Source organism: Ochotona curzoniae, unplaced genomic scaffold, assembly GCF_017591425.1.
Source record: "Ochotona curzoniae isolate NIBS_2020 unplaced genomic scaffold, NIBS_Ocur_1.0 scaffold_4763, whole genome shotgun sequence".
Taxonomy (NCBI): Eukaryota; Metazoa; Chordata; class Mammalia; order Lagomorpha; family Ochotonidae; genus Ochotona; species Ochotona curzoniae.
In genome coordinates, this window is record NW_024467123.1 from 527,804 (window position 1) to 552,677 (window position 24,874).

A 24,874-nucleotide genomic window follows, 5' to 3' on the forward strand; every position below is an offset into this window, starting at 1 on the left:
AGGACGGACAGTGCCGGCACTGGCCAGCGTCCATGTCGTTCAGATACCACAGGTGTCCCCCATGACCTGGCTACGTTCTCCCATCTCCCTAAAGTGAGCACAGGTTGCTTCCAGATTTTTTTTTAAAGAAAAGATTGATTTTTATTTATTTGAAAGGAAGATTTCCATAGAAGGGAGAGACAGATGTTCCATCCACTGGTTCACTCCCCAGATGGCTGCCACATGCAGAGCAGGGACAGGCCAAAGCCAGGAGCCAGGAGCTTCCTCTGGGTCTCCCAAATGGGTGGCCAGAACCCAAGCACTGTGCTCATCTTCCACTGTTTTCCCAGCTGCATTAGCAGGGGACTGGATGGGAAGTGGAGCAGCCAGGACTGGAACCTGTACCCATATGGGATGCCACATTCACAGGTGGAATCCTTAGCCCCGGCCCCGTATCCGATATTCTTAAAGGTTCCCAAGGGGGAGCCTGGCACAACAGCTCAACTGGCTAATCCTCAGCCTCTAAGCTCAGGAATCCCACGTGGGTGTCAGTATGTGCCCCGACTCCTCCACTTCCCACCCAGCTCCTTGCCCGTGGCCTGGGATGACAGTAAAGGATGTTCCAAAAAAAAAAGTCTTGGGACCCTGCACCCACGTGGGAGGACCCACAAGAGGCTCCTGTGTCCTGGCTTCGGATCAGCTGAGCTCTGACTGTTGCGGCCGCTTAGGGAGTAAACCAGTGGACAAAAGATGGTTCTGTCTTTTGTCTCTGTATATCTGTGGTTTCCGATTTTTAAAAATATATTTTTAAAAAATGTTCCTAAGATTTCCTCATGCGATCTGGCCGATGCCTAGAACTGGTTCCTTGGGATCCGGTAGCTGAAGCCTGGCCACCCTCCCGTACAGTGTGTTTCTTGGGTGACGAGGGATGGGACCTCCGTGAGCACACAGCACTGCAGGACTTTGTGGCACTGGACTTTCCAGAGCGTCCGGCCGGCCGGTGGTCTCTGAGCCCTGTGTGCGTGCTGTGCAGGTGAGAGCGGACCCTTCCGCTGCGCCCCGGACAGTCTGGAGGTGAGCACGCTGTGGGCCCTGGACCGGGAACAGCGGGAGAAGTACGACCTGGTGGCCAAGTGCACCATACGTACCACGGAGCGTGAGCAGGAGGTGCTGGTGCCCTTCTCGGTGAGCATCTACGATGAGGACGACTCTGCTCCCACCGCCCCCGGAGGCCTGGACACCGCTGATGCCATCGTGGAGTTCAAGCGCAAGGAGGTGATCACGCTGCCTGCCCTGCTGTCCTGTTGTGCGGCCCTCTGCAGTTGATTCCCTGGTCTGTTTGTCCGTCTCACTGTCTGGGTATTCCGCTCTGTCTGATTTGAGAGCCTGGCCATGCGTCCAAGTCTATGCACGCCTGTGCTGTGCGCTCTCCGCCAGCAGCCGGCCAGGGAGCAGAAGGCTTTGAGGCTCCGGGTTAGAAGCCCCCCGGAACTGGAGAGCTGTAGGCAGGCGTGTCTCACAGGGCACCCCCCCTGTGTGGGAATGACTTTCCTGGAACTTGCAGTCTCTCCACCGCGCAGGTGGAGCGTGACCGCCACCTGCTGGGTCTTGAACCAATCTGCAGCCACTCCAGCCTGCTAGGAGAAGGTCTGCCAGGTGTTGTCTGCCAGGTGTGGGTTTGGTGGGGGTGGGGAAGAAATGCCATCCTGTAGGGGCAAAAGGCTAAGTGAGCCCCTCTGGGTGCGGAAGAGGAAGTGGTGGGCTGAGAAGCCCTAGGTGCCCCTCTGCTGAGGAACACCCACAGAAAGGCACTCCGGCCCCACTCTTGCTTGTGACCTTGAACTGACCTTGACACTGGGAGGTCCAGTTTCAAGGGAAGAGTGAGGGTGCTAGCCTGCACCACAGACCCAGTGCCTTAGAGGGAAGTCGCGCCTACCACACCAGGGGCTGGGCCAAGCTGACAGGTGGCCCCGTGGGGACTAGCACCCAGGGCGGCTCTGTGCATCTGTGTGGGGCTGGGCCAGGTCCCTGGCTCTAGGTCTGGGGTCCCTGCAGACAGTCTGACTGCCACCATCTGCCACCCCCAGGGCACCGTGGTAGCCTTGCTGCGGGTCTTTGACGCCGATGTGGTGCCGGCATCCAGGGAGCTGGTGAGACGGTACACCAGCACACTGCTGCCCGGGGACCCCTGGGCCCAGCAGACATTCCGTGTGGAGCATTCGCCCAACGAGACCCTGGTTCCAGTCAACGATACCTTCGTGCGAGCCACCATGCACGACTATAGTAAGTGGCGCGTGGCTCCTGGGCAGACTCCTGCCACTCCCTTCACCTGCCTATAGCTCACATCCTGCCTCCCCTTCCTGTGTCCTGACCTTGGCCTTGGCCGCGTTGCTGGGTTTTCACAGCCTGACCTCCTCGCAGACTCTTTGGCAGACCCCCACCCCAGCAGGGCCCCACACACTGCCAGGGTCATTGCTGCTGGAATGCCCACATCTCTGGGGGTCTGCCTCCAGCCCCGGCTCCTGCTGTTTGGCGCTGAGCTGGCCCGAGTGCAGGGACCATGGCCCCCACCCCCTGCCAGCTCTGTGCCACCCAAATCCCAAGTCTGGCGGTGCTGAGGTGGGTGCTTGCTGGCTGGGTGAGACATTTCTGTGGTTTCCCAGCTCTGTGTCCTGAGGCCACTTCCAAATAAGCCACTGGTCCTTGGGCTCTGCTTGCAGGGGTGCAGGGTGAGGGGCACCTTACACCCCACTGCCTCGGCTTTAGTCTCCCAGGTGCCCATCCCATAAAACCTTTCCAAGGCCTCCACCTGTCCCAAGGGCCATGGCTCCCTTGGTGAGCCCAGCATGTGCCAGAGCTGGCTCCCACCATTCCGTCTCTGTTAACCTGCCCATAGCTGCAGCTCACGGCAGGTGCATAGCAGGTGCATGAGAGCCTTGGGGTTCACTGGAGTGGCAGGGTTCTGGGGAGAACTCTGGCACCTTTTTCCCAGAGCCTTGGTGTGGTGTATGCCTTGGGCCCATACACCGCACGCACAGCTCGTCCGTACACAGTCATTCCACACACACACACAGCCTGTAGTTATACACAGCCTGCCCACACACACACAAGCTGTGGTTACACACAGACTGTAGCTACATACGGCCTGCTCACGCGCATCACACACACAACCTGTAGTTACACACAGCCTGCCCACACATATACCACACACACAGCCTGCCCACATACACCACACACAGCCTGTCTACACACCACACATACAGCTGCCCACACACACCACACACATAGCCTTCCCACACACACCCCACATATCCCACATCGACATACCCTTTAGATGACTTGCACATACCACATGCCCCAAAATGCACAGTCCCCACAGCATACAGACACACCATATACAAACCACATGCCATACAGGAGCCTGCACCATATAGAAATGAAACAGACAGGGGATACACACATCACACAGACACCATACATCCTTACTACAGCATGCACCGTACCCCTCACGCACTGTAAGTACTGTACCCCAGGAACTCAGTCTCCTTACCGTGCACACACGTACCCCCCCCCCCCCCCCCCCCCGCGTGCTCCCCTGCTGAGCTCTCTCCTTGGAGCCAACTGCCCGCCTCCCCAGGCATGTGACCAACAGGTGTCTTCACAAGCGATGGGCTGGGCATCTTGAAGGAGACCAGCCAGCCAGCCCCCACAGCTGGGCCCTCACTGTCACACTCCCTGCAACAGGACTGGTTCTCAACCGCAGTATCTCCATCTCCGAGAGCCGCACCCTGCAGCTGGCCGTGCTGGTCAACGATTCGGACTTCCAGGGCCCGGGGGCCGGTGTCCTCCTTCTGCATTTCAACGTGTCTGTACTGCCTGTCAGCCTGCACCTGCCCAAGGCTTACTCCTTCTCTGTGAGCAGAAGGGCCCGCCGTTACGCCCAGGTGAGTCCCCTGCCTGCCCGCCCACCCAGGGGGGCCGGCGCAGGTCCCACCTGGGAGTGGGAATGGGTGACACTCCCCGTATCTGAGATCAGTGACCCAGGAGTCTGGGAGATCTCCCAGCAGGCAGGGTCGGATAGAGACCCTCAGTGCCCTGCTCGCCAAAGCCTGTAGTGTAAGCTGGCCTACAGGGCTCTGACCAACCCTAACGGGGGGTGGTGCCTTTGCCTCCAACACCCCGGGCACGGCCTGGCCAGGTGAGTGGGTGTCAGGCTCTCAGGGGAGCTGCTGAGCCAAGCTGGGGACCAAGCTGAATACTCAGTAGCTGATTATTCTTTGCGTCCCCAGATTGGCAAGCTGTGTGTGGAGCACTGCCGAGAGCTGAGTGGCGTCCAAGTCGAATACAAGCTGCAGCCCGCCAGCGCCAACTGCAGCGCCCTGGGAGTGGTCTCCTCGACGGAGGACACCTCGGGGACCGTGTTTGTTCACGACGCGGAACTCCTGCAACAGCCCGAGTGTGCTGAGCTCCAGTACCTCGTGCTGGCCACCGACCAACAGACCGGCCAGCAGACGCAGGCCCCGCTGCTCGTCACCGTGGAGGGGACATGTGAGTGCCCTGCTTCGTGGAGGGCCGGGGCCGGGGCTGGGGTCGGTCCACCTCCTTCTGGTGTCCACCACTCCCAACCCAAGGCTGCTTTCCTCCCAATGTGTTTCATGCCCTATTGCCAAGTCCGGCTGCCCTCATGTCCCTTCATCCTTCCTGCCCCCAGGAGCTGCTCCTGGTACCCTGGCCTTGACCTCTGTGGCCAACACGGCCGGTGCTGTTGTCTGTCTTGGGGTGCTGGCTGGTACTAGGTTCCATCCGGTTCCCTCTCCCCATGACTGCCGTTCTGTCACTCCTAGATGTGGCCGAGGAGGTAGGCTGCCCCTTGTCCTGTGCAGTCAGCAAGAGGCGGCCCGAGTGTGAGGAGTGCGGTGGCCTGGGCTCCCTGACGGGCAGATGTGAGTGGCGACAGGGAGATGGGAAAGGTAGGCCACACCCCGACCCGACACCGGCCTAGTGGAGGGTGAGGACTATGGGACACCCAGAGCCCCCTCACAATGCAGGGGACAGAGACTGGGGATGGTACTGACAGGGCAAGGGCCTTCACCTCCAGAGGCACCTGACTGCGCTAAACTGGAATGGATATGGCATGTCCCAGGTCCCACTGTCAGCCTTATCCAGGGCCCCACCCACCCGTGGTCCCCTGTGCTCCTCGAGGGTCTGAACGGGCTGACAGCCACCATGTTTCCTGTTGCAGGAATCAGCAGGAACTTCTCCACCTGCTCCCCCAGCATCAAGACCTGCCCCGATGGCCACTGTGACACGGTGGAGAGCAAGGACCCTCACATCTGCCCCCAGGATTGCCTGCGTAAGCGGTGCCTCAGGGTGTGGGGGTCTGCTGGGAACAGAGAACTAGGGCCCCAACCCCTGTCTGAGCCAGGTCACCCGGATCCAGCAGACCTACCCCCAAAGCAGATCCCGGCAGCCTGTCTGCCCATCCCTGGGTGGTGGTAGTGATGGGCTGGCCAGGGGCAGCCCCCACCCAAGCGGCTTGCCCACTCAGGGGCCTCCCCTTCCTGCTCCCTTCTGGCTGAGAAGCATCCAGATGTCAGGAGGAAGACCTGGGCAGTCTGGGTTCTATGACTGGCGGGGCAAGGGGAGTGTGGTGGGGGTCAGCATGGGACCCCGTGGCCCTCCGACGTGAGGTTGAGGAAGGGGGCTCTCTGAGGCCGCGCCGGAGGCTGAGGGAGCTATGTGCATGTGTGTCCTCAGGGGGCAGCATCGTCGGGGGTCATGAGCCCGGGCAGCCCTGGGGCATCCGAGCCGGCTATGGCATCTGCAACTGTTTTCCCAAGGAGAAGAAGTGCTTTTGCGAGCCCGAGGACAGCCAGGGTAAGCTTCCCCCAAGCCCTACCCGCAGGGCCTGGTAGGGCCTCAGCCCCCTGGAGCACAGGCCTCCCCCACCCTGGCCGGCCCCACCAGGCTGCTGAAGCCCACTGTGTGTGCCCCACCCCTGCTGCAGACCCACTGTGTGAGGAGCTGTGCCGCACCGTGATCGCCGCCGCTGTCCTCTTCTCCTTCCTCGTCTCCGTCCTGCTCTCCACCTTCTGCATCCACCGCTACCACAAGCACGCGCACAAGCCGCCCATCGCCTCGGCGGAGATGACCTTCTGTAGGCCCGCCCAGGCCTTCCCTGTCAGTTACTCCTCGTCCGGGGCCCGCCGGCCCTCGCTCGACTCCGTGGAGAACCAAGTGTCCGTGAACACCTTCAAGATGCCGGTGAGGGGCCCTGCAGGGTGGGACCCATAGGGGAAGAACATCCCAGTGTTAAGGAGAGTGGCCAGGCAGGGGCTCCAAGGGCTTGGGGAGTCTGCATCATCGGAACCCGTGAGCTGAGCTGGGATGCTGTGTTCTGCCCTCTGTTGGCCAGGGGGCGGGGGGAGCACTGCCTCCATGTAGGCAGAGCTGGGGCTCAGCCAGGGCGGTGGCAGCGGTGGGGGCTGGGAGCCCACATGGCACAGAAAGAGGTTTGGAGCTCCGTGATTCCCCAGGGCTCTTGCCCTGGGCAGCCCCAAGCCTGCAGGTCAGCGTGTGCTGGCCAGGCCTCCCTGAGCCCCTGGCAGGTGTCCCGGGAGCTGGCAGCTCAGAGAGCCACAAGGGTGTTGTGTGGCACAAGGAGGATGGTAAGACATTGGCAGGAGGCCTGGGCTGGCTAGGCCTGGGAAAGGGTGGCTGTGTCTAGGGCCTCAGCAGCTGGGGCCTGATTTGGATGACACCCAGCCATCAGCGCGCCTGGGCCAAGGAGGCCTTCCTTGGTGCGGTCAGTGTCACAGTCTTCTCCCTGAGCTGTGCCTTGTGCAAGCCCAGCAGGGTTATGGTGAGGTGGGGCTTCTGTGGGTAGAGAAGTACAACCCTCGGCTGAGTCAACTCCGGAGTCCAGGGTGACGCCCTCAGGCTGCACTTGGCCCTGCCCGATCTGAGCACATGGCGAAGGGTGGACTTGCGAGTTTCAGGCCCAAGTCTGTGCCGCCCACACAGGCACAGGGTTAGTGAGTCCCTGTGTCTAGGAGAGGGGCTCCCACGCCACCTGCTCTGATGGATCCGGCTTGCTGACCCAGTCCGGAGCAGCTGAATCAGAGTTCAAGTACATGAATGGGGCTGGGGCCTAAAAGGCATCCAGGAAGGCTGTGAGTGGAGTCTGAGTTGTGGACGGCACTTTGGCAGAAGGGCCCAAGGTGGGATACCAGCCAGGGCCAAGCAGAAGCTACAATCAGGGCAGGTGGGATGGGCAGTTGGGACAGCCAGAGCCTGGCCAGGAGCTGGGGACTGGGGCAGGCACGGACTGCCCTGGCCATTCCCTTGCAGAGACGTGGGTGTCCACAGCCCCAGCAGTGCCTGATACCCAGGGAGAAAGCTATGCTACCGCATAAACACCCTCAGGTACCAGGCAGACCTTGAATCCTCATTTGAGACAAGGTCACGTGGACCCTGAGTAGCCAAGTGGCCACAACTGCTGTCCTCAGGCCCTGCCCAGCCTGGCACCATTGTCAGCGACGCAGCAATGCCAGCCCTCTGCATGCTGGGGCTGGCCTTCTTCCTTCACACTTCTCCACTCTGCTCCTCCAACTCCCATGCAGGTGGATCCCAAGTGGGAATTCCCACGGAAGAACCTGGTTCTTGGGAAGACACTGGGAGAAGGCGAGTTTGGGAAGGTGGTCAAGGCGACAGCTTTCCGGCTGAAGGGCAGAGCTGGCTACACCACGGTGGCTGTGAAGATGCTAAAAGGTAACCCAGTGCACCTGTGGGGGCCGCCAGGATTGGGGAGGCCCTTACCCCCCAGTGGGACCTGCCCGTGTGGGCCAGTGTCCTGAGCCACTGGAGGCTACTGCCCTGCCAAAAAAAAAAAAAAGCCTCTTGGTAGGAGGCTGCTGGCTGCCCACCCCATTCATTTCTCCCAGCTAGTGTCCCCTGGGACCTGATGCCCACCCCTATCCTGACCCCTGCAGGCCCTCCCCACACCCAGGTGATCCCTGTGAATCCGGCCAATCCCACTAGAAGCTGGCTCTGAGTGGGCTTGTGCCAACCTGCCTGCAGCGTCTGAGCGGCGGCTCTGGCAACACTGGCGACCCATGCTTGGCCATCTGTCCTGAGGGCCTGGTGGCAGCTGGGTTGTGCAGCCATGAACATGGGGGACCTGTGTATTCCACGCACAGGTTACTCAGCCATTCGTGGAAGCTGGACTACACATTGCAGCACAGGATGCTTACCCCCAAGCCGTAACAGAGCAGAGCCCGACACTGGGCACAGCCTGAGCTGTCCTTTGCTTGCAAACAAGTTCCTAGGGCAGAGGTGGCAGTTGGCATGGAGGGCAGGGGCATGGGGCGATTGTCCAAGACACATCCTTTTGAGTCTCAGGAGACCTGCAGGTGTAGGCACTCAACAGGAACTTGAGAGCATGGCTGTGGCCACCCCAGGATGGGTATGCTGGGCAGGCCGCTTCCACAGAGACCATCGTCTTCGTGGGCAAAGTCAGGCTCTTAGGAGACTAGGTGGTTCATTTTGAAGTCCCAAGCCAAAATCTGGGGTGAAGCTAACTGGTTGATCTCGGGGACATGAGCTGGGCTCTTGGCACTGTTGGCACATTGGAGACCCAGCTGTGGGTGATGTCCCTCTGGCAGGTGTGCAGGGACATCAGGGTGTCCCCTCACCTTTCCAGCAGCTGCCCAGACAGGAAGGCCTGGAGTGTGTCCTTGGGACACAAAGACACCTGGTCCGCTGGAGCAGACAAGTATGCATAGGCCTCTGGGTGAATCCAGCAGCCCTTGGCAATGCGCGGTTTGCCCTGTATTTCAGAGAATGCCTCCAACAGTGAGCTGCGGGACCTCCAGTCAGAGTTCAACCTCCTGAAGCAAGTCAACCACCCCCACGTCATCAAGCTGCATGGTGCCTGCAGCCAGGATGGTAAAACAGCCCCTTGGAGGTGGGACTAGGGGTAGGATCACCTGGCAGCCACTGCCATTGCCCTCTCTTGCCCTCTCCCCCATTCTTCCTCCTCCTGGAAAGCCTGGGCTTCCAGTTGCAGCCCCCAGCCTGGAGCATGTTGGGGGAATGCATTGAGAGAACCGTAGTAGACACTATGGCTTGGGGGTACAGCCCTTGCAGCCACTGGGGGACGGGGAGGGCTCAGGTCTGCTAAAGCCAGGCCAGGGTCAAGCTTGAGCCACTGAATCCCTGTAGCCAGCCACGCTGGACCAAGGTTGCAGGAAAGCCCTGGACATACCTAGCAGGCAGTCACTTCACACTACAGTGTTTGGTGAGCTGGTATCTACGTGGGTAGCCCAGTGCCTGGGATAAGTGACAAGAGATGGGTCTTGCAAATCCTCAGGTTCTGGCTGCCCTCCCAGGACTATCCACAGCCTCCTGATACCACGCCCCCCTCCACTCCCTGGAACCCCCCAGCTGGCCCACCCTCACACGCCCAGGTCTCTGTCTGTATCCCCAGGGCCATTACTGCTCATCGTGGAGTACGCCAAATACGGCTCCCTGCGCGGCTTCCTCCGGGACAGCCGCAAGGTGGGGCCCGGCTACGTGGGTGGCGGAGGCAGCCGCAACTCGGGCTCCCTGGACCACCCGGACGAGCGGGCCCTGACCATGGGCGACCTGATCTCCTTCGCCTGGCAGATCTCACGGGGCATGCAATACCTGGCCGAGATGAAGGTGGGTGCCTCAGTGGCCAGGCTGCTCCCAGTCCGGTTCCCTGCCTGGCACCCCCGGCCTGAGGCTCCCTGCCATCTCCTCCCTTGCAGCTGGTGCATCGGGACCTGGCCGCCAGAAACATCCTGGTGGCTGAGGGGCGGAAGATGAAGATCTCGGACTTCGGGCTGTCCCGGGATGTCTATGAGGAAGATTCCTACGTGAAGAGGAGCAAGGTACCGCTCATGGGCTATGCCACCTGTACCTGCCGTGTGATGGGATGGGGGTCGGGGAGGGATAACAAACGTGTCCAAGCCCTCTCTCCTGAGTCCCGAGAACCTGCTATGTCTGTGGCTCTTTGGTCCCCTCAGGGGCCTCAGGGCCTGACCACTGTCCCTTTCGAAGGCCACCTGCTGCTGGAGAAGTCATGCCTGCTCTCGAGGCTGTTGCTGTCTTCCCTCTGGGTCTCCATGGCTCCTGGCAGCTTGTGGCTTATCCATTGTAGCAGGCAGTGGCCTACGTTTACATGGAGGGGCTTCCAGGCAGGTGTGGGACCCCCTAAGAGCAGACTTGAACCTCCTCCTACTCTCCAAAAGAAGGAAAGCACAATTGGTCCGTGCTACAATTGATCTTTGCCCTATGGGGTAGGGAGAAAGGAGATACGAGTCATGATGGGAGAACCATGGAAGGGGTCGTCCAGGGTGGCCTGTGTGGCAGGTGAAGTGGACAGGTACCCGCCCCTACACTAAGTCCCCTCGCCCGCTGGACACTGCCCCAGTGGAAGGACCTAGGGAACCCTTGAAAGCTTCAGTGGGTGTTGGGTTGAAGCCCAGGATGTGTTTATTTTTGTAAATGGATTAGTCAGGGTCTTAAGGATTTGCATGTGGGAAAAAGCTGCTTCTCAAGTTGCATTGGGAAGTTGCATTTTGGGGGGACTTAGGGAGCAGGTCCAGTGCTCCTATGGGGATGGGGCACTCCCTGGGATCCCATAAAGGGAGCTCCACCAAGCCACCCACCTCGTGAACAAGGGATGCCTTCACTTCCTGTGGACAGCATCAGGGGTCTCTGGCTATGGGTCTCCCTAACATGCTGGTCCTTGGGGCATCCACGCAGGCCTGCTCCAGGCCAGCTTATTTCCCACCTTCCTTGGGTTCGGTTTCTGGCAGGGATGTGGGCGCACTGGCTGGGGCCTCAGTCTGGCCTGTGGTTTAGCCTGGAGCTCTGGCCCCAGCTCACTAGGGAACAAATGCTGGCTGCCAACAGCTCATCGTGACCTGTGTGCCTGTCTCTGCACCCCCGCACAGGGCCGGATTCCAGTCAAATGGATGGCGATCGAGTCTCTTTTTGACCATATCTACACCACGCAAAGTGATGTGTGAGTGCAGGTGCTGCCTTCCTGGGGGTGGTGGAATATGTGATGTCTGTGCACCGCCAGCCCTGGGCCCCCTTCTCAGATGCCAACATCTGGGCAGCCCTGAGCTGAGGAGCCTTCTTATAGCCACTGAGCAAGGCCTGGCCTGGGCAGCGCAGTGTTTGAGAGAAGGGACGGGTGGCCAGCCCCTTCCCATCTGGGTTTCTGGATGGCCTGGCCAATTTCCCATCTGTGGGCCTCCTGGTGGGCCTGTACTCAGACCCAGCTATCTCTCTGGCTGACTTTGTCCCTGCTTCTAAGAAGGGCTTGTGGGGGACTCTGAGTCTGCCCAGACATGGCCTTGAGTGTGTCCATGCCCATTCTTCTCCAAAGTGGGAGCCAAAACGTGTTCAGCTGGGTTTAATCCAAGCCACAGTGGCCTTTACAGACAGACCACCCATGTTCTAGAATGTTCTACGCTGTCCAGACAGGTCTGTCTCCAATGATAAGGGTCAACTGTGAAAAGGCAGTTCCTAGGCAACTTTTATAAAAGCATTGGTTTACTTATTTGAAAGTTAGGGTTGCAGAGAGAGTCAGAGATTTTCCATCTACTGTTTGACTCTGAAGTGTGGCCATAACTGCCAGGGCTGAGCCAGGTCAAAGCCAGGAGCCAGGAGCTTCTCCTGGGTCTCCCATGTGTGTAGGGGTACTTGGACCATCTTCTGCTGCTTTCCTAGGCTCATTAGCAGGAAGCTGGACCAGACGTGGAGCAGGTGGAACTTGAACTGGTGCCCATGTGAGATGCCAGTGTCGCCAACGGAGGCATCACTCACTATGATGCAATGCCAGCCTCTAATTTTTAAGAACTTATTTACTAAAGAGAGGGAGAGCTCTTCCATCCTATTGGTTCACTCTCCAAATGGAGGTAGTGGCTGTTGGGGCTTGTCCAGATCAAAACTAGGAGTCCAGAATTCCATCCAGGCCTCCCTCATGGGTGGCAGGAACCCAAGCACTAGGACCATCTTCCACTGCCTTCCCAGGTGTGTTAACAGGAAGCAGAATAGCTGGGGCTCAAACCTTTGCTCTAATTCGGGATGTCGGCACACCAATTGGCAGTTTAGCCATGGCACCACGATGCTGGCCCCAGTTCTTCAGTAAAATTTTAAAAAGAGTTTTCTGATGTCATAAGTTGACTGATGTGGGACAGTTGGAGACTGCTAAGACCACTAAGGGAGACTACAAGCTGGCTGGGTCGCACTGCCCATCACAGGGCTGGCCTGCGGTCTTATTAGGTGTGGTTTACCACCGTAAGCGGGTTCGTGTGATATTGTCTGCTCTGTGATAGCATTTTGCTAGCATTCCACAGGTTAATGTATAGAACGTGGTGAAGTGCACGGAAAGGGAGGGGAGGGGATGGTACAGGGACCCCCAGACCTATTAGTGAGGTCCTCGTCCCTTCTGCTGCCACCTGCACCTGTTCCTTTTGTGGGTGTGGCTGTTGACCTGAAAGTAGGTTGGCCTGTGTTCCAGCATCCCAGGGATTGGGGGCAGCCTGGCAGACCCACTGCTGCCACCTGCAACCATCTGTGGGTCCAGACCAAGGAGTGGATGGGGCGGCAGCAGCTGCAGGAGTGGGTGAATGGCTGGGCTCCCCAAGAGAGCTGCTCACCGCCTGCCTGCTCGCTGCAGATGGTCCTTCGGTGTCCTGCTGTGGGAAATCGTGACCCTCGGGGGCAACCCCTACCCTGGGATTCCACCTGAGCGACTCTTCAACCTCCTGAGGACTGGCCACCGCATGGAGAGGCCAGACAACTGCAGCGAAGAGATGTGAGTGGAGTTTACCTTACCAGGCCTGTCTCCAGCACTGGCATCCAGGGCTGTGGTGGGGAAGGGACATGGGCACCCATTCTACCTGCCATTCCAGGATAGCTTAGGTGAGCTGAGCAGCTGGGAATGGCAGGGCAGAGGTCACAGAGCCACCCTTGGGTGTGGCCATGGATGCTGGGGTGCTCCTGGAGGAATATCTGGGCACAGACACTAGAGCCCTGTGAGCTCAGGGCCTGCCCGGGCGGAGTTGCTTGGGAAGGGGCAGGTGACTGAGAATGGCCAGGGCCACATGCTGGGCAGCGGCTGGGTAGAGCTGGACAGGAACAGCCTGGGTCCAAAGCCTTCCCACTTCACACCCTGGCACCTGGCTCAGAGGGTTCCGGGGATGCAGAATAGAGGAAGTAGATCCTATCATCTAGGGGCAGGGACACTGGAGCATTCATTCTGTAGTGTGTGCCTGGCTCAGGGTGAGGTGGAGCTTGTAGGGCGAGGAGGCACTGCCTCCCTGGGCAACTGTACTGACCAGTACCCAGCCATCACAATGAGTGCAGCATCCCATGTCTGGATGCAGGGAGTAAGAATCTGAAAAGCACGGTGAGCCTCAAGGGTGCTGCAGGTTCGCTGTGTCCCTGAGACCCTGGGGAGATGGCAGAGATGTACTGGCCTCGGGTGCTGGGTGTGGCTGCCATCATGCTGGTACCACGGGGCAGTGACCAACCTGTGCTCTCCTGTGCCAGGTACCGCCTGATGCTGCAGTGCTGGAAGCAGGAACCCGACAAGAGGCCGGTGTTTGGCGACATCAGCAAAGACCTGGAGAAGATGATGGTCAAGAGCAGAGTGAGTGCCCGGCTCATTGCCACAGGTGGAGCATGAGGAGACAGACCGGGAGAGACGCTGTATCCGCTGCCTCGTTCCCTAGGTGGCCACGACAACCAGCGCTGAGCCAGGATTAGAAACCAGGAATCTGGAAGGCCATTCTGGGTCTCCCTTGGCCAGGCAGGGTGGCAGAGGCCCAAGCACTCGGCTACTTTCTCAGGCGCATTAGCAGGGAGCTGGATCTGAAGTGGAGTAGCCGAGAGTCGAACTCTGGGCTCATTTGGGATTCCAGCTCACGCCATTGTGCCACAGCACCGGCCCCAGAGTCCATGTCAGTTCTTGTGGTGCTGTGAATGCAAGTAGACAAGACTGTCCTGGCAGGAGAGGGGGCAGTGCGCTCTAGGGCCTGGGGAGTGGCAGATCCACACGAGATGTGTCTGCGTGATACAGTGCACTTGGAGTTTAATCAAACATCACTTCTAAGGCCGGAGCCTGTGAGAGCTGGCTGGATTCAGGCGACGTGGCCTGGTCATGCATAGTGCACGCAGGGAGTGCACAAGGGGGCTTCCTGTGCACATTTCTCCAGCCAGGCACAGGCCGATGGGACCTGGTAGCCAAATCCTGGGCACCTCCCTGAGTGGTATGTTTGGGTCTCTGAGCCCTGATGGGATGTTTTTGTAGTGGCAGGAGGAGAGGAGGGTTAAGCTGAGAAGTGGCTGGCAGGTGGAGCAGCTGCTCGGCCTCTGCTGACTGTTGCAGAGAGCTTCCTTCAGGGCCGCAGGCACCCCCCCCCCCCACCACAAGGACCTGACATGCCTGGCTGGCCTGGGGCACCCTGGCGCTGTGTGACCCCTGCTACTGCCCAGATCCTACAGAGCACTGTCTCTCAGCTCTGTAGAAAGAGAGGCAGACTCAGTCATGCCCAGGGGCAACGATGAGGTCCCAGTCAGAGCAGGACCAGGCAAGGCAGGAGCCTGGGGACTCAGCCAGCCACACAGCCAGGGCCAGGGCTCTGCCCGATGGGGTGTGTCCTGCAGTGGCACCACGGCCAGGGTGACTGGCCCACAAGCGTGCTCTCTCTTCCTCTCTCCCGCAGGACTACCTGGACCTGGCCGCGTCCACGCCATCCGACTCGCTGCTCTATGACGACGGCCTGTCGGAAGAGGAGACGCCCCTGGTGGACTGTAACAATGCTCCCCTCCCTCGCGCCCTCCCCTCCACATGGATTGAAAACAAACTCTATGGTAGAATTTCCCATGCATTTACTAGATTCTAGCAGCGCTGTGGCCCTCTGCCCTGTCCCCTTTGCTGTCTGTAATGCTTTTCCTCTACCGAGTGTTTCGGATCGCAACAACACCTCTCTATTTGTAAATGTCTGACTTTGCATCCGGTTTATATGCAGGCATTTTTTTGCAACTCTGTTGTTTTCGTTTTTTCTTTCTTTCTAAGAGGATGTGAAAACAGGCCTCCTTTATGCACCGTTCAGCAGCTCGGGATGATTAGAACAAGAGCGATCAGGCTCTGGGGAGGCTGAGAAAACATCAAGAGAGTTGTGTGCAGGCTGGAAAGAGGGAAGAGGGGTCCCACTCCCTCCGCTGGGCTGCTCCACTGGAGCAAGTGGGCACCTGTCAGAGTCTGGGTGGGTGCGGATGAGGCAGAGCACAGTGAGAGGACAGGCCCCCCCCCCAAACTGCTGTTTTCACATCCTTTGCCTTCCCCTTCCTACGTCATGATGACTGTCACTCATGAAGCCAGTGCTAGAAGCTGGAGCAAACGTGGTCTGTGGTGCCGTGGTGTTGCAATGGACAGTAAATCCGGTTCTTGCCAAAACTCCTCCTTTGGTCTCCGATGAAATCCGTTCACATTCCCCCCCCCCCCCCCCTAATGCCATCACGGACCGTTTTGAAATGTTGGAGCTGCGAGCCGTTTCTCCGGACCGTTCCTTCCGCTTGCCCTTCCCCACCCCGCCCCCACTCTGAGTGCTCACCCCCTTTAGCGCGAAAGATGCTGGGAAGGGAGGGGGCTGGCCCTTGTGCACCCCCTGGTGGGGACGGTCCTCTCTGTTGTAGGCTCGGACAACCAGCCAGTAGGTTTCTTTGTGTCAGAGAACGTTCTAGAAGACGTTCCCCTCCCACCCCTGAGTTATTTTAGAAATTTCTATACAAATTGAACAGATCAAACATGCCTCCGATTTAAGAGCCGGAAGCTCCCGAAAGTCAAACTCATGTACCCTGAATCCAACAGCGTTTTGGGACCCCCGGTGCACAGACCCGCTAGCCATTGTCCCATGAGTCCCAGAGACCGTGAGTTCTGTTTGAGCATCTGAGGGAGTTTTGCCAAGGCCTTACTGTCTGCACATGGAGTGTGGGGGCTTCGGTGCAGAGCGAATGATGTGTTTTCATTTTTAGGCATGTCAGACCCGAACTGGCCCGGAGAGAGTCCTGTACCACTCACGAGAACCGCTGGCACTAACCCTGGGTTCCCAAGATATGCAAATGATAGTGTATATGCTAATTGGATGGTTTCACCCGCAGCAGCCAAACTAACGGACGCCTTTGATAGTTAATGGTAGCCCTGGGAAAGGTAATGGACTCGCCAGGCGAAGAACCGTGCTCACAGCGGCAAGTCCACCGGCCCCCCCCACCCCGCTGCTCCTGTGCGCACCACACCGACCAAGCCAAGTCCACACCCCAAGGTGGCAGGCTTGCTCCCGGGAGTTGGCGTTGCTGGTTGTCAAGGTGCTGTGTGCCCCAGTCGCCGAGGACTTTGCCCTTGCAGCAGACGTGGTGGCTAAGTAGTCCCAAGCACCCTGTTGGTCTGCGTCGCTCTGTGACTGCCGAGTGCAATGTGTCCCCCTCGTGGGTCTGCCGCCGAGCCCCTTGTCTGAGACATTGTACCTGAATCCTTGGGGTTTCTCTGGTTGTTGCCAAACAAAGCAACGGGGATTAGACAGGAAGCACATACACACACAGCAGGGGGTGTACAACGAGTCCAGAAGGAATGAGCCATCCTTGTTTGGGCCGAGAGCCTGGTGGCACTAGCTGACGAAGGGCCCCTTGCCAGGGCTGGAGGGACACCAGGGGACCCTCAGGAAGGGGTTGGGGGGAAACGGTGTAGCATTTGAGATCCTGAGAACAGCTCTTCCTTTTTTATGAAACAACATATAACCTTTCCTTGGGAAGGCATTTTGGTTTTTATCCTGATTCTAATGGTTCTTAGATTTAGCACAATGGAAGAAGAGTCGTGGCCATCTCACCGATGTAGACGGCAGTGTGCGGGAAGAGGGTCCCCGTCCCTGCTGGGCCCGCAGTGTCATCCTCACGCATTCAGTCCCCAGTGACCACTGTCCCCAGGTGAGGTGAGGTGAGGCAGGAGGCAGGATACAGAGAGGGCCAGGGGCTGGCGGGGGGGTCAGGGTGTGTGGCAGAGGTGGTCTGCAGCCCCAGAGTTACAGGTGTCTCAACAGCAGGGCCGCCACTAGCCTGCCCCTCCACCAACACAGCAGCAGCCAGCTCGTGTTCTGCGTTTGGAGACCCATGCACAGGGGTCGTATCCGCTTCTTGGCGAAAGGACAGTTCATCTGATGGGAGCCCAGCCTGCTCCCGATGTGGGAGAGATGGCGTCTTGGCTCTTATAGAGCTCATGTGACCACAGGCTTGCGGGCCAGCCCTCCCTGTGCTTGCCGGCGGATGCCACTAGAGCACAGTGCTCCTGCTGTCCTCCCATTCTGGCCGTGTCACTGACTTGTCTTCGCTGCTAGTTTGCGGGTCCCGTGCATTGCTGGGTAACTTGACGGAAAGCACCAGCAGCCCTGGTGGCTCGGCGAGGCCCTGTCACTGCAGGAGGCTGCCAGGATATCGCCTGGTCCTCAGACTCCCAGCACTGTGGCAGCCTAGTGGCTTCACAAAAGCAGGACTGTGGGGCGAGGAAGCGAGGTGAGGCAGCCTTAGGGTGCGTTGTGTGTGTGCGCACGACCAGACAAGTGCTTCTTGGACATGTAGCTCCTGGCTTTAGTTTGAGCCGTCTTTTCAGATACACTGTGATTCTGGTTCTTTTGGCAAATTCCCATAGTCAGGGGCATGATGTGCTTCACGGTAGTTTTACTAAACGAAAGCACACGTAGAGACACACTCTTGGTGTGTTTAAGATGCCTAGGCAGTCCCCACAATGGCTGCGGCAGGTTCACTCCCAGCCAGATGGAAAGTCTGGGTCTTCGCAGCCGACTCGGCGATTGGGAATGAACCTGTGAGTAACACTCCAGCCGTCTGATCCTGAGTTATAAAGATATCCATTGGCGTGGTCCCAGGAGATGGGATTTTTCATTTACCTATATGCAGAAGTTGCTAAGTATCGAGTATTATGGAGTGCTACGTAGTAATCTGTCCATTATGCAGGTTTGTAAAAAACCAATTATGAAATTACTTAATCATACCGTGTTAATTTGTTTTTGTAATCAAGGTGACTAAGAGTAATTTCAGTTGTGTAAATAAAATGATGCCGCATAAAGTGTGTAAACTTTTCTTTTCTCTTTAACTTCTTCATCGCAAACTTCGCATTTCTCATGCCAAAGTTTCCGTTCAAGAATTAAAATGTCGCCGGGGGGCTCTGACGTAAGTAGCAGCATCATGTGGCTAACACTGCTTGTGGCCACCATTCATCTGCCGGGATTGCAGTGCTCTGGACGCAGGGCAGACACAGGCTTGTGTATGCATCACCCCATAGCTGCCCCCAGCCAGCAAAGCTCCACCTGTCCCCTTGCCCATACCTGTTTGTGGCTTCCACAGAGTCTGCAGGCAAAGCTTCGCCATGTTTGGGTAACCCTGCTGCAGTTTCTAACAGATCCGCACTCTGCGTTTTGCATCCCGGGGGGCCAGTTGCCTGCCTCCGCCTCTACTTCGGAATGTTTGCCAGCAGCCAAGGCTGGCGCCAGCTGGTGCCAAAAGCCATTTTCCCTCCAAGAACAGATTTTTCATTAGGCATAGATGTGTGTCTATTTTTTCGTACTTCTTTTTGTCCAGAAACAACACATTTCCCTGCCCACCATGAAGCCAGCTAATATTTGGGTGGGGATCTGGTTGACTCTGTCTCAAGAGCAGGGTGAATACTTGCCAGAAGTTCAGAACACACTCCAGTCCAAAGCATCCCCGGTTCCCCCACCCCTGCCCCAGGCAGGCAGAGCAGTGGCTTTTCTGGTTTTGGTGACTGTTGACACGTACGTTGTTCCACTGCCTTTGCAACTGGTGGGTGGTTCTAGGAAGGCCTCAGAGATCCTCAGCTGGGGACAGCACTCTGGCATAATGGGTTAAGGCCGCTACCTGTGATGCTGGCATCCCACAGGGGCACCGGTTTGAGTCCGAGCTGCTCCACTTCCAATCCAACTCCCTGAATGCACCTGGGAAAGCAGTGGAAGATGGCCCAATTGCTTGGGCTCCGACACCCATGGAGGAGACCCAGAAGAAGCTCCTGGCTCCTGGTTTCAACCTGGCCCAGCCCAGGCCATTGTAGGGACTAAAACGGCAGATGGAAGATATCTCAACTCTGCCTCTCCCACTAACTCTGCCTTTCAGATAAACAAACAAAAGGAGCTCATCAGTGCTGTGGCCATGAGCAAGATGTAGCAGGAGAGGATGAGATGGGCACATGGCAACGTGGCAGGCCTCCCACAGCATCGGCAGGAAGCTGCAGAGGGTCTTGTCCCTTGCTTGGGAACTTGGCAAAGCCTTCTACCATTTAGCGGGCTTGGACTCCCATGAAGGACCCATCTTAGCCGAGATCCTAACATACCACAACTGGGGTAGGCAGAGATGGTTTGCAGGTGAAGCCCATCGTGTCCTGCCACGAGATCGGTGGACGACTGTTGACACCTGCCAGATGAGCTCCGTCCCCAGATCAAGGAGACAAACACCATTGACGCCCAAATTAAGTCTTTGCAGCTGTGGTTTTGTGTCCTGTCTTGGGTGAACAGATGTTCCCGCAGCTGTTGTTGGGGTGTGTTAAATCACAGGGCCTGGCTGCCCAAGATCACCCCAGCTGGAGCCAGGCAGGGGAGCTCTGGCGGTGGTGGCTGCCACAGGGAGCCGGGATGGACAGCCTAACCCCAGCCATAGCGATTTTAGGGTTTCCTGCTATCCCCAGGAGAAACCACAGATCCACATCCTTGCAGACTATGCAGAGCCATTCAAGTTTAAACATGTTAAGTGTTGGAGCTGGTGAGGTGGTGGTCAGGCTAATCCTCTACCTACAGAGGGTGCCAGTTTGTGTCCCCTGCATATGTCCTGGGAAAGCAGTGGATGATGGCCCAAAGCCTTGAGATCTTGTACCTGTGTGGGAGATTCAGGAGGACCTCCTGGCTCCCAAGCAGCAGCTTAATCTGCCATGCCGCAATACCTGCCCTGATTCTTAAGTTTTGAGTTGTGTGTCATTCTGAATAACGAATGTGATGAACTCAGAATGCCTTGCAACTTAGAAGGTAGAGATGCTGCTTGGGATACCAGCATCCCATATAAGCGTGCCTGCTTCAAGTCTCTGCTACTCCGTGCCTCTGAGCCAGCTTTCTGTTAACGTACTTGGGCCCCTGCCACTCAGGAGAGAGCCAGATGGAGTGTCCTGGCTGCTGTGGCCATCTGGGGAGGGAACCAGAAGATGGAAGACCTCTCTGTCTCTCCCTCCCTCTGTCACTGTGCCTTTCAAATCAATAAGTAAACACTTCTTTCAAAAGAACTTAGAAAACATTAGTTTTTAGGTTTTTTTTTATTTAGCATTTCAGACTGCAGTTGACTGTGGGGAATTAAAACCACTGGATAAGGGGGAAACTCCTTGTGGTCCTTTACTTGGCAGAAATAAAGGCCATGGCCATCTACGTAAAAATCAGCAGAAACTTTTTTCTGAGCTTGCTATAGCAGAGGATTCAGCCAGCGTCTCTGGCATGTGGCAGAGGCTCAAAGGCAGTAGAGGAGTGGGAAATATGGTTTTAAAAAAGTCAGGGAGAGGTCATAGATTCTGAGACTGACAGTAGGGTGTCTTACATGGTTACTTTGGGGAACATACTTGGCTTTCTCTGATTGGTTCTGAGTTAGAAATTGAACATGCGCATACACACACACGCAGTAGGGAAGCTGGCAGCCGTTGACCAAGTCCTAACCATGGCTGATTGTGGTGGAGGCTGTGGCTTGGCTTGCTGTCCTGGCTGCTGCAGAGGCTGTGGTCAGAGTCCTGTGGCCTGGACCTGGTCTGCACGTTCAGTCTCAATCCCCTCTTTGGGTTGTTCTTTTTGCCTGTTGACCATTTCAAGGAAGAGCTTGACAGCTCATAGGTTATCCAGCCACCTTCATGGTCAACTCGGTCATCCTTTCTGTTGCTATAATATCGTGGTGATCAGTTGATAAGAGTAAGACACAGGGACTGTGGTACAGAAGCTCAAGCCTCTGCCTGTGACACTGGCATCCATAGGAGTGCCATTTTGAATCCAGGATGCTCTCTTTCTGATCCAGCTCCCCACTAATGCATCTACAAAAGCAGCAGAAGATGGCCCTAGAACTTGGGCCTCTGCCACCTAGGTGGGAGACCCAGAGGAAGTTCTAGGTCAGTGGCTTTGGCTTGGCCAGCCCTTGGAGAGTTGCAGCCATTTGGAGAGTGAGCCAGGGGTTGGAAATTTCTCTGTGTGTGTGTGTCCCTTTCTCCATAACTTTCCAGCCAGGAAAGAGGTGCATCACCCATGACTTCCTGGGGGAATAGTGATTAGTTCCTTGCAGGCCTGGCTGTAGCAGCGGAGCCAAACTGCCTGCGCTGATTACATAAACAAGTCAGTAGTTTTGCCAGGCAGAACTTTGAGAGGTCTAGGGCGAGTCTATACTTTAAATATTTACCTCCTCCCAAACTCAGGTTCAAGCTTGATTGCACTGAGACCCTAGTGAGAGGGGAGACCCTTGGGTGGTGAGTTGAAATCATCCTGAAGTTGGGGTTAGTATGTTCAGAGGGCGAATGTGGTCCCCTTATGCCTCCTATGTGATGACGCAGCTACAGAGCCTTTGCCCAGTGCCAGCACTTTGGTCTTGGACTTACTAGCATCCAGCACTTTAAGAAAATAAGCTCATGAGGCTGGTCTCATGATGTAGTCCATACGGCCACTGCTGCCTGTGGCTCTGGCACCCCATAGGGATGCTGGCTACTGTACTTCCAATCCAGCTTCCTGCTAATGTGTCTGGGAAAGCAGTGGAAGGTGGCCCAAGTACTCGAACCCCTGCACCCACATGAGAGACACAGAAAAGGTTCCTGGCTCTAATCTGGCTCGGTGCTGGCCATTGTGGCCATTTGGGGCATAAACCAGCAGAAATGCACATGTGTGTATATGTGTATAGTGTGTTCCCTTCTCTCTGAAACTCTTCCTTTCAAATAGCTAAATTGTTTTAAAGATTTGTTTTTATGTTTACTTGAAAGTTACAGAGAAACACACAGAAAGATCCTCCATTGGTTGGGTCACTCCCCAACTCCTTCTGGGTCTCCTGTGTGGATGCAGGGGCCCAAGGACTTGAGCCATCCTCCACTGTTTTCCCAAGCCATAAGCAGAGAGCTGGATCAGAAGTGGAGTAGTCAGGACACGAAATGGTGCCTGTATGGGATGCTGGCACTGCAGGCAGAGATTCAGCTAGCTACGTCATCACATTAGCCCCAAGCTTGGGTAAGTTAAAGAGGAGTTTATCTCGCTCACAGCTTGAAGCCTGAAGCCCAGGAGCATGACACTGGCACTTGCTTGCTCTGTGGTGAGGGTCCTCCAGCTGCACTGTAAGAGGGAGATACATCAGGCTCATTAGCATGGGGCTGTCTCCTCCTCTTACCACCCCCACCTTCACGACCTGATCGGATCTAGTGACCTCCCAAAGCATGAGCATGAATCTGATGACTCAGTTCCTAGCAGGTGCTAAGGATCACCTGGGCATGCGCACATATCACAACAAGGAGTGTGTCCTGCCCTAACCACTGCACAAACAGGCCATGATGCTGGGAGGGCCAGGAGGTCTGTAGAAAATGAGAAGGATAAACAAGCATGCTTTCCATCAACAAGACAGGAATTGGATAGGGGCCTTGGCCCAATGACTTGGATGGAAATCATCCACCATCTGAAGACGTGTATTGTCCCGTTGGTATAGCCTTGTCCTTGCCAAGGTTGGTTACTGTTGGGGGCTCTCTGAGAAAGGCCTGGTCTGGTGTTTCGCTGGAGCAGCCTTCTGCATTGAGGCCCATTGGACCTTGCAACTGTGTGGGATTCTGGCTGGCTTCCTTGGCTGTGAGGCGGGAACCCACATAGTGCTGGCCTGGAGCTGGACAGCTGGGACCGTGTTCGCACAGAAAGCATGTTCCTCACCCTTGGAGATGGAACCTGGATGAACTCCACCTGACTGTGCTCAGAGGTCCCCCCAGGGACCCCTAAATAACCCCACCGTCTTTAGAGTGGCACCTGCCATGTCAACTTCAGATAGTAACCAGTCTTTGCGGAGAAGCTCAGCTCCTTTGGTGCTACCAGGCCACTCTTTTCTTGAGGTTCTCGAAATGAAGGATATGGCCTCTTTGCATCTCTCTGGAGATTTTGTTGTAGATGTGGCTAAGGTTGCTTGTCTGACATGATGATTTGTGACAGGGTTTCCTTGAGTTTTAATCTTAGCATGTTTTTTGTTTTTCGGAGACCCTCCCTCTTTAAAATAAGTCTCTACCTCTCTAGCAAGCAGAAGTACAGCAGCAAGTCACTCAACGTGCTGCCCATTGGGGCGGGGTATTCCAGCACCCTGAGATCATGAAGCTGGCCCTCCTATATGTACTTCCTCTCTGATCTCTGTCTCCGGCTGACGAGCTGCAGTGGGTGTATGCTGTCATTTATGCTGGTCTGCAAAGGAAGCGGAGGACTACAAGGAAGGGTTCCATTGAGGAATGGTATACCCTGCTTGATGACTTCCGGTGTCAGCTGTGGAATGCAGCTCATTAACACATGTGTCTCAGGGTGGGGTTCTCAAGCCAAGCCAGAGTGTTCTCTAAATGAAGAGGGACCATCCCAAGGTTCCCCTTCTTTTAAAAAAATTTAAAGATTTTTATTTATATTGGAAAGGCAGAGTTACAGAGAGAAAAAGAGAGATCTTGCATCTGCTGGTTCAGTCTCCAAGCTGCAACAGTCATTGTTGTGCCAATCCAGAGCCAAGAGCTCCTTCCAGGACTCTCATGTGGGCACAAGGACTTGAGCCATCCTCCACTGCTTTTGCTGGAAGCCCTGGGTCTTGCTCACTTTCAAGTACATGCTAATCCTTTCCCTGACTCTTCAAGGGTTATTGGGGAGCATTTGTGTAATAGTCTGATAGGATCCAGCTGAACTGCCATAGTGGCATTTTGACCCTATAGAGCACTGGGTAATACCAAGCTCCTCTTCTGGGTATATTCATCAGATAGAAAGAGGAGAAGGAAGTGTATTCAAGTCACATGGGTGACCAGGGGAGTCCTGCTGGATCTCCCCAATACCTCCAAAGGCTCCAGTGTGCAACGGATGTGGTGTGTTATAGCTGCACCCTGAGTCTGTGCTGAAGGAGTTTGCGGGGCTTGTATCCCAGAGGAATATGAAAGAATGTTTTGCCATCAAGGACTCAGAGCTGATAGGTGAGAGCTGAGAAGAGAGGTTTCCACTGGGGTTGCCTGATGACTCCAAGAAAGAGATGGAGTAAAGGTGGCAGGGTGAAAGGCAGAAAGAGTAGCACCTGTTTCTGCCAGAAATTGATGAGGCTGGCTGGCCTGTGGTGCAGCGGGTGACGCTGCCACTTGTGATGTCTAACCAGCTTCATGCTGGTGCAAATGGGAGGCCTAGGTGCCTGGGTCCTGCCTCCCACATGGGAGACTCAGAAGGAGTTCCTGGCTCCTGTTTTTAGCTTGAGCTATCTCTGATGGCTATTTGAGGGAGCAGACCAAAGGGATGGACCAATCTCTGTCTTTCTCTCTCAAACACACACATCTTGCGGGGGTGGAGGGAGAGAGGAATTGATGAGGCTGGTAAGTATACTGTGTCCTCCTCAAACACATATTCAGAAGTCCTCACTCCTGGAACCTACACATTTGACTTTGCAAATTGAGCTTTCATTCATGTGATTAAGTCAGTGTTTATCCTGCTGGATTGGGCTAGGTCTGAATCCAATGGCTGATGTCCTCCGAAGAAGGGGCAGGAACCACAGGAAAACAAGGGCAGTGACCGGG

At 56.4% G+C, this 24,874-nt stretch overlaps 1 protein-coding gene across 1 annotated transcript in view; it reads left to right on the forward strand.

Moving 5' to 3' along the window:
• Positions 1-16,217, forward strand: part of RET (ret proto-oncogene) — a 41,035-nt gene extending 24,818 nt beyond the window's left edge. The window contains exons 4-20 of the mRNA XM_040970380.1: positions 1,013-1,254; positions 2,067-2,262; positions 3,724-3,923; positions 4,269-4,527; positions 4,824-4,949; positions 5,222-5,332; positions 5,737-5,856; positions 5,987-6,243; positions 7,602-7,749; positions 8,818-8,925; positions 9,467-9,681; positions 9,771-9,893; positions 10,962-11,032; positions 12,698-12,835; positions 13,573-13,672; positions 14,748-14,895; positions 16,060-16,217. Coding sequence (XP_040826314.1) covers positions 1,013-1,254; positions 2,067-2,262; positions 3,724-3,923; positions 4,269-4,527; positions 4,824-4,949; positions 5,222-5,332; positions 5,737-5,856; positions 5,987-6,243; positions 7,602-7,749; positions 8,818-8,925; positions 9,467-9,681; positions 9,771-9,893; positions 10,962-11,032; positions 12,698-12,835; positions 13,573-13,672; positions 14,748-14,895; positions 16,060-16,217 — 2,720 coding nt within the window. The remainder of the gene's footprint in view (positions 1-1,012; positions 1,255-2,066; positions 2,263-3,723; positions 3,924-4,268; positions 4,528-4,823; positions 4,950-5,221; positions 5,333-5,736; positions 5,857-5,986; positions 6,244-7,601; positions 7,750-8,817; positions 8,926-9,466; positions 9,682-9,770; positions 9,894-10,961; positions 11,033-12,697; positions 12,836-13,572; positions 13,673-14,747; positions 14,896-16,059) is intronic.
• The last annotated feature ends 8,657 nt before the right edge of the window (positions 16,218-24,874 follow it).